This window comes from Castor canadensis, chromosome 11, assembly GCF_047511655.1.
Source record: "Castor canadensis chromosome 11, mCasCan1.hap1v2, whole genome shotgun sequence".
In the NCBI taxonomy this organism is placed as follows: domain Eukaryota; kingdom Metazoa; phylum Chordata; class Mammalia; order Rodentia; family Castoridae; genus Castor; species Castor canadensis.
In genome coordinates this window covers 34,117,496-34,129,973 of record NC_133396.1, presented here as the reverse complement: position 1 = coordinate 34,129,973, position 12,478 = coordinate 34,117,496, and the positions used below count along the sequence as shown (strand labels likewise).

Below are 12,478 nucleotides of genomic sequence, written 5' to 3'. Positions count from 1 at the left end.
CATTCCCCCTCCACCTCTGTTTCCTGCCTCCCGTACACCATTCCTTTACCATGTGCTCTCACTGTGATGTACCATGCTGCTACAGGCCCAAAACAACAGAGCCAATTAACCATGGACTGAAACCTCTGAAACTGTGAGTCAAAATAAACCTTTTCCTTGCACCCCACCCCCCACCCCTAGGGCCTCATACTTGTTAGGCAGACAGTCTTACCACTTGAGCCACATCACCAGCCCTTTTTTCATAATGAGTTTTTTGAGATAGGATCTTGCAAACTATTTGCCTGAGCTAGCTTTGAACCACAATCCTTCTGATCTCTGCCTGGATTATGGGTGGGAGCCACTGGCACCTGGCCTTTTCCTTCCTTTTAAGTTGACTATCTCAGGTATTTTTTCACAGTAATGAAAGCTGACTAACACAATAGGTAAATGGATAAGTAAACTATGGCAAATTCAGACAATGGCATATCACTCAGTGCTAAAAAGAAATGAGCAAACAAGTACATTTGATATTACTCCCCAAAAGAAGGCATTGTGAAAATCTCTATATAGTATGATTCCAATTATGACATTCTGGGAAAAGGGAAAACAATGTTAAAAAAAAAAGATCAGAGGTGGCCAAGAATTAGGGAGTATAGTATCTGTGGAAAATACCCTGTATATGATAACGGCAAGCAATTACCATGCATTTGTCCAAACCCACAGAAGGCACAACACCAAGAGTGTTGTGATTAAACTATGGACTTGAGGTGATAAAGATGTGTATATTTATGTGAGTGGATTTAAATATACCACTCTGGTGGGATATGTTGATAATGAGCAGAGGCTATGAATATGTGGGCAGGAAATATATGGAATATCCTATATCTCTGTGTACTTTTAATTTTGCTATAAATCTAAAACTGCTTCCAAAAAAATCAAGTTTTAAATAAAGAGACAAAAAAGCAGAAAGTAAACAGGAGGAAAATGTAATTAACATGATCATAACCAAAGTAGGAAATTAAAGACCCAGTTTTTAGTGTGTACATTATAGGAGGACACCTTCAAGTAAAAAAAACTTTGGAATGGTATTATTTTTAATATGAAGGGCTCTCTAACTAGATTTTTTTTTTTTTTTCAGTACTGGGGTTGAACTCAGGGCCTACACCTTGAGCCACTCTACCAGCCCTTTTTATGTGAAGGATTTTTTTTTTCAAGATAGGGTCTCACGAAGTATTTGCCCGGGCTGGCTTCAAACCACAATCCTCCTGAGTAAGGATCCTAAGGAGTAAGGATTATAGACATGAACCACCAGCACCCGGCTTACTTAGAAAATTTTTAATCAACTCCTACATCATGGTTAAAAGCACTGGCTTTGATTCTTGAGTAAAATCTGTATTCTGATGCTATCTGTATGACATTGAATATATCACTTAAACTCCTGAACTTTTTATTCATTTGTAAAATGAGTCTACTATCTACCTTTCAGTAATGTTGTGAGAATTATATGACATAATACATAGTACTTACTATACAAAGCTGTGGTATTTAGTACTGTGCCTAGCCAATAGTAAATAAATAATAATCATATTATTTCCTTTAAAGGGTTTCCTATGGTGGGAATTATATAGGATTTTACTATTAATTCATCCTTTCCTATTCTCTGTAGTTAGTTTCATTAGATCAGAAAATGTTATTGAGGATTTGCTTTGTCCTCTGCCAGTACATCAACCCTACTCTACTCCTGGCCACCCTGTTATAACTTTTTATCAAAACATGTAATCTTCTGGGGCGGGGGGGAGACCCAAACAATATATTCACATGTGAATAAATGTGAAAACGATAAAATAAGTTTTTAAATATGCAGTCTTCTTATTTGTTTTGGTTTATTGCTGACTTTTTCCTTTGGAATACAAAGTCAATGGACCTTAGTCATTTTTATTCATTGCATTTCCTTAGTGTCTGGTAAATAAAAAAGAAAAAACTACTGAAATATCTGCTGACCGACTGACTCAATGACTGCATAACTGAATGAATGAGACAAAGTCCTCTCTCTTGATAATCTTATGGGGAGTATACAATAGTTAAACAGATAATGGTTTTTGTGTGCAGTTTGGGGGTTTGAACTCAGGATCTCATGCTTCCTAGGCAGGTGCTCTACCACTTGAGCCACTCTGCCAGTCCCTAAACAGATAATCTTAGTATAATATTAATTAATCCAAAATGTACAGGAATTCAAAAGATGGCCAAGTAAGTTTTCTGGAAAAAATGATGCCTCTTAGCTTCAAAGTATGTTTTGCTTTTATTCTTAAATTCACCTTGCTCTACAAAGAAAAAAAAAATTAAACCAGCCAACTAACATTTATTCAACAATTACAATGTAGCCAGGCTCTGGTGGTTTGGGCATGTAATACTAGCTACTTGGAAGGCTTGAGATAGGGAGAATTCCAGTTTGAGGCCATTCTGGACAATTAGTTCTCAAGACCCCATCTCCAAAATAACCAGAGCAAGCCAGTGCCAGTGGCCCACACCTGTAATCCTAGCTATTCAGGAGGCAGAGATCAGGAGGATTTCAGTTCAAAGGCAGCCCTGACAAAATACTTCACAAGACCCTATCTCAAAACTACCCAACATAAAAAGAAGTTGTACAGTATCTGCTTTGCAAGTGCAAGCATGAAATCCATGAGTTCACCAGTCCCACCAAAAACAAAACAACAACAGAAAAAAACAAAGATTGGTGAAATGGTTCAAGCAGTAAGAGCGCCTGCCTAGCAAGTTTGGGGCCCTGAATTTAAACCCCAGTGCTGCCCAACACAAAAAATAAAAAATTACAATGTTACAGATACTATCTTAGTTCTTTCCATTTAATAACTTATCTAACCTTCAAAACAATTCTATGAGATAGATAATACCATAGGTGAGGAAAACAAGGCACACAAAATGTAAGTAACTTGCCAAAGGCCATGTGATTCAAAATCAGGCATTTTGCATTTAACCATGCCAATGAGTCCTTTCTCAAAATTAATCATAGTATTTTTTTAGATGAAAAGTGAACTTAAAGTTTTTTTCTACAAGGAGGAAATTCAGACTATAGATTAAGAACTTAATTTTATAAAGAGTGGCAAGTTTTCACTCAATGTCAGTTTCACACTATAATAATTCTGTAATTAAAATATCCCAGGGCTGGAGGTATGGCTCAAGAGGTAGTGTCTGCCTGGAAAGTAGGAAGTTCTTAGTACAAATTCAAGTACCACCAAAAAATAAAAATTAAAAAATCCTGTATCATTATTCTTTTATTTCAATACATTCTCTAAAGAGGAATGCATGGTTTAAAATAAGTCAATAGAATTATAACCACACACACTACCAAAAGATAGAATAAAAAATTTTAAATGTCATTTACCTTGAATTTTTATTCAACTGGCACTGAACTAACAAGGGAATTTGCCTTGGCTATCTGTAGGAGAGAGTCCATAGAAAAGGGGATTTGGGGCTCTACCAATAAAGCCTGGTATCTATAAGAAATTCCTACAGATTCACTGGTCAACCAAAACGTTCTCATTTGTATCTCCTTCATTCTCAGTAAAAAAAGACAACATTTCAAGAATTATTCTTACTCTTTCATGAATCATAAGTGTTCCCCTCTAACAGGTTATTTTTCAGCAAAAAACATGCTATGATATCTCTACTCTTCCCAAAAATAAATAAATAAATAAAGGGCAGGGTGTATATGCCTTAGTCATGAAGTGACTACAAGGAATGAGGCTTTGGGTTAGATCCCTAGCAACACACACATACATTCACAAGCTGTTGTTTTGGTATCTACAGGAAGTTTCTGGAATCAATCCCTTATAGATATTGAGGAATAGCACAACTTTACAGCCATCAACTTTAGGAAATTTACTGCTATTGTGTATATATATATATATAGATATATATATATATATTTATTTATATATATATATTTATTTATATATATATATATCTATATATATATATAGATATATATATATATAAAGGGCAGGTGGAGTTGGTTTTGAACTCAGGGCTTCGCACTTGCAAAGCAGTCACTCTACTGCTTGAACACCTCCAGTCCATTTTTGCTCATGGGGTCTCTCAAACTATCTACTGAGGCTAGCCTTGAACCACAATCCTCCCAATCTTAGCCTCCCTGGTGGTTAGGATTACAAGTGTGAGCCACCAGCACTCAGTCTCCCTAATCTATAATTTATACTTCAGCCTTATTATTGGCCCAAAAATGTCCTTTAGACCATTATTTCCCCTCCATTTGAGGACCTTGGTGCAAGATTACTTGTTAAGTTTAGTTTATATGGTTGCCAGCTTCCAAGATTGCTTCTAATGCTCTGTCTCTTGGTTTTTACACTCTTGTATACTCCTTCCTACGTGGTCCAAGGGTCAGTATGTGCAACCAATATGGAGAAGTGATGATATGTCACATCAGAGATTAGGTTATAAAAGACTTTGAATTTTATCTTGGCGGCACCCTTACTCTCTTGGATAACTTGTTCTGGAGGAAGCAAGCTGCCTGACAGTTAAGCAGCCTGATGGAGAGGTCTACATGAGAAACTGAAGCTGCCAGCTAACAGCCAGGTAGGACCTGATGCCTACCAACAACCTTGTAGTGACCTTGGAAACAGAATCTCCAGTTTCAGTAGTGTCTTGAAGAAATAACACTTCTGGCTGACAGCCTGGCTGTAACTTGCAAGAGACCCTAAAACAAAACCATACAACTAAGTCACGCTCAGATTCCTGACTCTCAGAAACTATGTGAGGACTTCCAGAGTGGCTCAAGTGGTAAGAGCACCTGCATAGCAAGCATGAGGCACTGAGTTCAAACCCCAGTGCTACCCAAAAAACAAAACAAACAGACAAAAAAAACCCAAAACAACCCCTGTAAGATGTTTGTTTTATAAGCTGCTAAGTTTGGGGGCAGAAAACCTGCATATTTTTAATGCAGCAGTAGACAACTAGCAGCTGTCGTGTCTCTGGGGTTCTTTAATTTGGTACTGTCATACCATCTTTATCTTTCATGACATTGCTTTTTTTTTGTTTCTGTTGGTTTTGTTTTCTTTTTTGGCAGAACTGGGGGTTGAACTCAGGGACTCACAGTTGCAAGGTAGGCATGCTACCACTTAAGCCACTCTACCAGCCTGACATTAGTTTTTTTTGGAGAATACAGCACCCTCCTCCCTTATTTTATTATTGGCTTTTTAACTGATATAGACCAATTATACATACTTACTCTATTTTAAACTAGAATATTGCTCATTTGGGATCTGGCGATGCTCAAGGAGTATGCATTCCTTTTGGAAAACTACATAAACAACTGATATCATGTTATCAGACCACAGTGAACTTAGCTAAAATCAATATTTAGGAATGGGGGTATATCTCAGTGGTAGAGCACTTGTCTAGCATATGCAAGGCCCTGAGTTCAATCCCCAGTACTACAGAAAATAATTAAATAAATTAAGTAAATAATCAGAAACTAGAAACTCACCATTTTTTGAAGTTTATCTAATTTAATTTGCTTCTGAATAAATCAAGGATAAAAAAATGTAATCACAGCAGAAAGTATAAAATATTTTGAATGATAATGGAAACACTGTATCAAAACTTTTGGGAGAAGCCTGTATTGTGTTAGCACACACCTATAATCTCAGGATTTGGGAGGTTGAGCAAGAGTATTGTGAGTTTGAGGCCAGCCTGGGATCATAGCAAGACTCTGTGTCAGAGGTAAAAACAAAACAAAATAAATCTTGTGGGAAAAAACTGAAGCCGTACTGAGTAGAAATTTATAACTCAATATAAATATATTAGAAAAGAAAACTGGCTTAAATGTTCTAAGCATTTTTCTTAAGGAGATAAATAATTTTTAAAAAGAAAGAAAAGAAAATTAAGCCTAAAAGGAGAAAGAAGGAAATAATAAAAGAAATGATTAAAAGGAAAAAAATAAACAGTTTCAACAAAACTAAAAAGCTGGTTCTTTGAAATGACTAATAAAATTTATCAAAACAGATGTGAATGGTCAAGAAAAAAAGCAGACAGCATAAATTATAAACATCAGGATCAAAATGGTATAGCACTATAAAATATATAGATTTTAAATAGCCAAAAGGATTTTGTTTTTATTTTTTTGAGACAGCATCTTACTATGTAACCCTGGCTTGAACTTTTGATCCTCCTGCCTTAGCCTCCCGAGTGCTGGGATTACAGGCATATACCACTATGAGAAGCCTCCAAAAAGATTTTAAGAAAAACTTCTGCCAATAACTTTTAAAATTTAGGTAATATAAAATCTTAGAGAGATACAATCAAACTTCTAAAAGAAGAAATAGAATAGAAATTCTGAGTAGATATTTAATTATTCCATAATTAAAAACCTCCCCCCACCCTCACACACACACACAAAATCCAATCAGGTAGTTACCAACTTTATACAAATTATTCTAGAAAACAGAAAAAGAAGGAACAGGCTCTTTCTTAACAAAGCTACCAAAACATCAGGCACTGGCGGCTCACACCTCTAATCTTAGCTACTAGATAGCTGAAATAGGGAGATTTGAGGCCAGCCCCAGCAAATAGTTTGGGAGACCTCATCTCCAAAATAAGCAAAGCAAAATGGACTGGAGGTATGGCTCAAGTAGTAGACCACCTGCTTTGAAAACAAGAAGCCATGAGTTCAAATTCTAGTCCTACAGTCCCCCAAAAAAGCAACCATAAATAGAAAACCATAATCTAACCAGAAAATGCAGAATACAAAAGAAAGAAAAGGCAAAAAAAAGACTAACCTCATTAACTAGCACAGATGCAAAAATTCAAAACAAAGTATTAACAAACTAAATACATCACCAGTAAATTAAAATTATTCCAAAAATATAATATTAATTTAACATTAGAAAATCAATCTATGTGACTTTAGAGTAGCAAAATTTTCTTAAACAGGACATAAGAAAATTATTGTCACTTCAGTGAAAATATTGCCACTTTGACTACATTAAAATAATAATTTAAAAACTTCTATTCACCAAATAAACCTTTAGGAGATTACAGAAGGACTGGCAGAGTGACTCAAGTGGTAGAGCACCTGCCTAGCAAGTATGAGGACCTGAGTTCAAACCCCAGTACCACCAAAAAGAGAGAGAGAAAGAGAATAAATAAGTTACAGACCAGAACATAATTGCAACACATATAACCAAAAATGTCTCCTATCCAGAAAACAAAGAAATACACATCTATAAGAAATAGGTGTGCAACACAATAGGACAAAGTCAAGACTGACACAGTAACTTCAAATAAATGGATATAAAAGTGCTCAATATAACAGATGAAGGGTGCTCAACATCATCACTAATATGGAAGTGAAAATTAAAACCACAATGAAATACTATTTCACACTCACCAGAATGGCTAAAATAACATCAAATCTGATAAAGATGACAACTAGAAATTCTCTTAGACTTGTTGATAGAAGGGTAAACTGATACAACCAATTTGGAAAACAGTTTGTTATTACCTACTAAAGTTAAATATACATAAGCTCTATGACTATTTTGTCTGAATAGATACCTAAATGTGTGACACATACATCACTCAAAAGAAATAGATACATGTGTATTAACAAAAGACATGGTTTAGAAAGACTTGATTTTGTTCACAGAGCAAGGGATGTAGCTCAGATGTAGAGAACTTGCCTAGAGTGTTCATAGCATGAGTCTACATAATAATCTAAAATTGGAAATAACCTGAAATGTCCAATAACAGTAAAATGAGTGAGAACTATTCATACAATAGAATTCTGTATGGTGATAAAGATGAATTGCTGCTACATATAACTACATAGATGAAACATACAATAAATATAGTATTAACCAAAACAAGTCAGCTATATAAAAACAAATGGTTTTAAATTGGGCACTGGTGGCGCATGCCTATACTCCTAGCTACTAAGGAGGCAGAGATCAGAAGAATCATAGTTCAAAGCCAGCCCAGGCAAATAGTTCTCAAGACCCTATCTCAAGGTGTAGGCCGAGTTCAAACCTCAGTACTGCAAAAAAAAAAAAAAAAGTTTTTAACCTATTGAATTCTACAATTTTAAACAACTGAAAGAACTATATACGCTTTTTAAAATTCTTTTTCCTTAGCTGAGCACTAGTGGCTCACGCCACTGATGAGGCTCACATCTCTTGGGAGAATGAGATATGGAAGATCATAGTTCAAGGCCAGCCTGGGCAAATGGTTTGAGAGACCCCATTTCCAAAAATAAACAGGGCAAAATGGACTGAAGGTGTGGCTCAAGCTGTAGAGCACCTGCTTTGCAAGCAAGAAGACCTGAATTCAAATACCCATCTCACCAAAAAAAGTTAAGTAAAATTCATTTCTTTTCTTTTTGGTTGTACTGGAGTTTGTATTCAGGGCCTTGCACATGCCACTTGAGTCACACCCCTAATCCTTTTTGCTTTCAGATGTTTTTCAGATAGGATCCGGCATTTATGCCAAGGCTGGCCTGGACTGTGTTCCTATTTATGCTTTCCTCTTAGCTGGTATGACGGGCCCACCATCCTGCCCAGCTTTTATTGATTGAGTTAGGGTCTTGCAAACTTTTTACCTGGGCTGGCCTCAAATCTCAATCCTACTGATCTCTACTTCCCAAGTAGCTAGGATTATAGTCATAAACTACCCCCATCCTGGCTCATTTTTTTTTTAAATTCTGCTACTTAAACTGAGCCTAAACTGGGTGCGAAAGCCCATCTGAACCAATGACAGTACAGTGGCATATGCTGGCCTGGGCATAAAGTGAAACACTATCTCAAAAATAACCAATGTGAAAAGGGCTGGGGGCATAACTCAAGGGGTAGAGTATATAGCCTTTACTCAAAACAAAGGCCTTCTGTGACACACTGATTGTCACCATTATGTGTCTGGTTAGAGCCATATCACAATAAACATACCCAGGAGTCACTGAAGAGAAAAAAATGTCTTCATTTGGATAAACTTTTTAAATGGGCAAAACTAACCTACAGTGTTAGAAATCAGGGTACTGGAGAGACGAGGGAGCTATGATTAGGAAGTAGCATACAGAGAGCTTCTAGGTGTTGGTAATGTTGACTTGGGTAGTAGTTATGGTATACTCACTGTCTCATAATTCAATAAGATATAAACTTACAATTGTGCATTTTCCTGTGTACATGTTATATTTCAATTAAGAAAACTAATTTCAAAAGCTAAAGAAGGAAATGATAAATACAAAATAAAGAAAAGTGGTTAAAGGATAGAGGCTTAAATAATTTGGGGGGCTTTCTTTAAGAAAACAAAATTACAGATGTAAAAACACAGAAATGACCCAAGCATTGTATGCACATATGAATAATAAAACAATAAAAAAAAAACCAAATGTAAAAACACTGGGTACAAAACCATATAAGGGGTCTGTAGTGAAAAGACTTCCTCATAGTAAATTTTCCCTTGTTGGCTGTCTGTAGGAGATAAGCACAATGGGGTGGTACACACAGGGGTAGAGAACTATAATGTTCTCTGCATATAATGGTAATGTTCTACTTCTCTGGTCATGTGTCATGACATGCTTTTTAATTAATATGCATATCACATATTCAATTATTTTTAAAAATTAATAAAGATTAAAGAGGATATGAAAACAAGTCTTTTAGGAAATTTGGCTATAATGGAGAATAAAGTATGACAAGTAGCAATTGGAAGTTTTTTTTTTTTTAATACGGGAGAAACTAGAGGGATCTTTTTGAATGCTGCTAGGAAAGATTCAGCAAAAAATGAGAAGTTAAAAAGCCAGAAAACATATGCACATGAGTAAAATAAAAAAAATAAAAATAAAAACTTTGGTTCTGAAAAAAAAAAAAAATCCAGAAAACAAAGCCGGGTGCCAGTGGCTCACACAGGAGGCAGAGATCAGGAGGATCGCGGTTCAAAGGCAGCCTGGGCAAATAGTTCTTGAAACCCTATCTCAAAAATACCCATTGCAAAAAAAGGGGCGGGGGAGTTGGTGGAGTGGCTCAAGGTGTAGGCCCTGAGTTCAAGTTCACTAAGAAAGGAGAAAGGGATGGAATTTAGGTCAAATGTGGGACTGTATCTGTAAAGAAAGAAAACGTTAACTTTAAACTCCTGCTTATCTACAAGCTATGAGACAAACTGTAGAACGGGAGAAAGCATCAGGAGACCTAAACAGATAAAGTATAAAATAGAAAATAGGAAGCACAGGACAGTGAACTTACTAGAGAAAATGACTACTCAATTGTTTGCGTGAAGTCATAAAGAAAGCAGGATTTTGCTACACAGATAGTACTGGAGAAGGGCAAAGGACCTGATGGTATTTATAAGTGCATGACTGTTACAAAGAATGGCAAAATCTAAGTCAGGTACATTTGCAAGTACAAAGAAAAGGGAGCAGACAGAATGAAAGTGGTAATGAAATTAAAGGAATGTTGTATTGCCATATTTGAATAAACTAATTTGGAAAACACAAAATTGTGGATGATGAACAGGATGAATGTATTAATTTGAGGGGGCTATCAGAATGGCTCAAGAGGTAGAGTACCTGCCTAGCAAGTGTGGGACCCTGAGTTCACATCCCATATAATAATAATAATAATAATAATAATAATAATAATTTTGGGGTCATGGCAACTTCCAGTAATAAGAACTTTGGAGAACAGTTAATAGTTTGGCAGTTCAGAGTCATACAAAGTAAGGACTGGGACTAAGATGATCTTTATTCATTAGCTATTAACTAACTAACATAAACTATTTGTTATGTGAGTGTCTGAAGGAAGTAAATCCGTATGTTAAACAATTATGTTTCTGCAGAGACAAATTTGTAACTGCAATATATAATAGAAGGCTGATATAAAAAGGGGAAATAAAGTCAGCTGGTTATGTATAAATTCAATGTACCTGGATGAATCTCTTTCTCATGATAATGATTACAGTCATTTTTTTTTTTGGTGGCGCAGGGGTTTGAACTCAGGGCCTCATGCTTGCTAGGTAGGTGCTCTACCATTTGAGCTACTCCAGCAGTCCATTTTATGATAATGAAAAACTGAAAATCATCCCCTTCTTTTCTAGAAAGATTTATCTTCTAGTTTATATATATATAGTAAAAACAAACTAGGTTACATTTGATATATCTCAAGCACTGTAAATGATCATTATTTGATCCTCACCATGGAGCAAAAGGCACTTGTTGGTTAATGAGTCATTGCAAATAAAGTCATGTTTAAAAGAGAGGCACTAGGGTTTGGCAACGCAAACTTTTTTTTTTTTTTGTCGTACTTGGGTTTGAACTCAGGGTCTTAAGCTTGTTAGGGAGATGCTCTACAACTTGAGCCGTGCCATCAGCCCTTTTTTGCTTTAGTTATTTTTCAGATAGGATCTCATGTTTTTACCTAGGTCCAGCCTCAGACTGTAATCTTTGTATCTATAGCCTTGTGCATAGCTGGGACCATAGTTGTACACCACCACACCTGGCTTTTGATTGAGATGGGGTTTTGCCTACTTTTTACCCTGCTGGCCTCAAACTCAGATCGTCCTAATCTCTTCCTCTTGAGTAGCTAGGATTACATATGTGAGCCAATAGCCACATTGCCAGCCAGCTAGCAATACCAACTTTATATCTGCTTGCTGAACAAGTAAGAAATTTTTAAACCCCAAATTTACTTATTGTACTTTTATATTATAATTTAAAATTTTTTATTTAATTAAATCAAATTTAAAAGGCAATCACATATTCTTCTGAGTATTGTCACCTATGAGCCTTTAGCTGCATAGCAGGACAGCTTTTGTTGTCTTTTTTTTTTTTCACAGTACTGGGGCTTGAACTCAGGACCTTTACCTTAAGCCACTTCACCAGCCCAATTTTTTGTGATAGGGTTTTTCGAGATAGGGTCTCATGAACTATTTCCCTGGGCTGGCTTCAAACTGTGATCCTCCTGATCTCTGCTTCCTGAGTAGCTAGGATTATAGGCGTGTTGTCATTCTTTTCCTTACCTCAGCCTCTTATAACCTGTTGCCATGTCCCCCTAGGATCCCAAGATCCTATTTCTTTTGGTAGCTGAAAATGCTATTTAAACTTCAATCATGTGGCCTTTCTTTAAGTCTCATATTTTGTGTGGCTTCTATGCATATAAATAAATTTATATGCTTTTTTTCTCCTATTAATCTGTCTGTTGATAGTTTATTTCAACAGACTCAATTATAGAACCTTCAGATGGTGCAGGGGAAGTTTCTTTCTCTGCAACAAAAGTCAAGCAAAGAATATAAGAGAGTGTCTGGAGACCAGTGGGAGATGGGCACGACAACAGATTACAGTTTCATTTGAAATGCGTATGTACGTAATTCTCCTAACCCACGAAGTTAAATGGTACAGGATTCCCTATGTGTTCATTTTCCTGTTTAGGGTTTTCTGTGATACTGAGGCCTTACATTACATGCACAAAGCAAAAGGTAAATT

The 12,478-nt window shown here is 36.1% G+C and overlaps 2 protein-coding genes across 3 annotated transcripts in view; one reads left to right on the top strand and one right to left on the bottom strand.

Annotated features, from left to right (window-relative positions):
• Positions 1-12,478, bottom strand: part of Ppm1e (protein phosphatase, Mg2+/Mn2+ dependent 1E) — a 128,228-nt gene that overhangs the window by 51,242 nt on the left and 64,508 nt on the right. The window lies entirely within an intron of this gene.
• Trim37 (tripartite motif containing 37) overlaps positions 1-12,478 on the top strand; it is a 204,267-nt gene that overhangs the window by 171,054 nt on the left and 20,735 nt on the right. Inside the window, exon 25 of one of the 2 annotated variants that reach the window (XM_074046204.1) lies at positions 8,142-8,160. The exons of the other annotated variant lie outside the window; for it this stretch is intronic. Within the exon in view, the coding sequence (XP_073902305.1) occupies positions 8,142-8,145 (4 nt within the window). The 3' untranslated portion in view covers positions 8,146-8,160. Of the gene's footprint in view, positions 1-8,141; positions 8,161-12,478 lie in introns of those variants that run through there. 2 annotated transcript variants of the gene reach the window in all.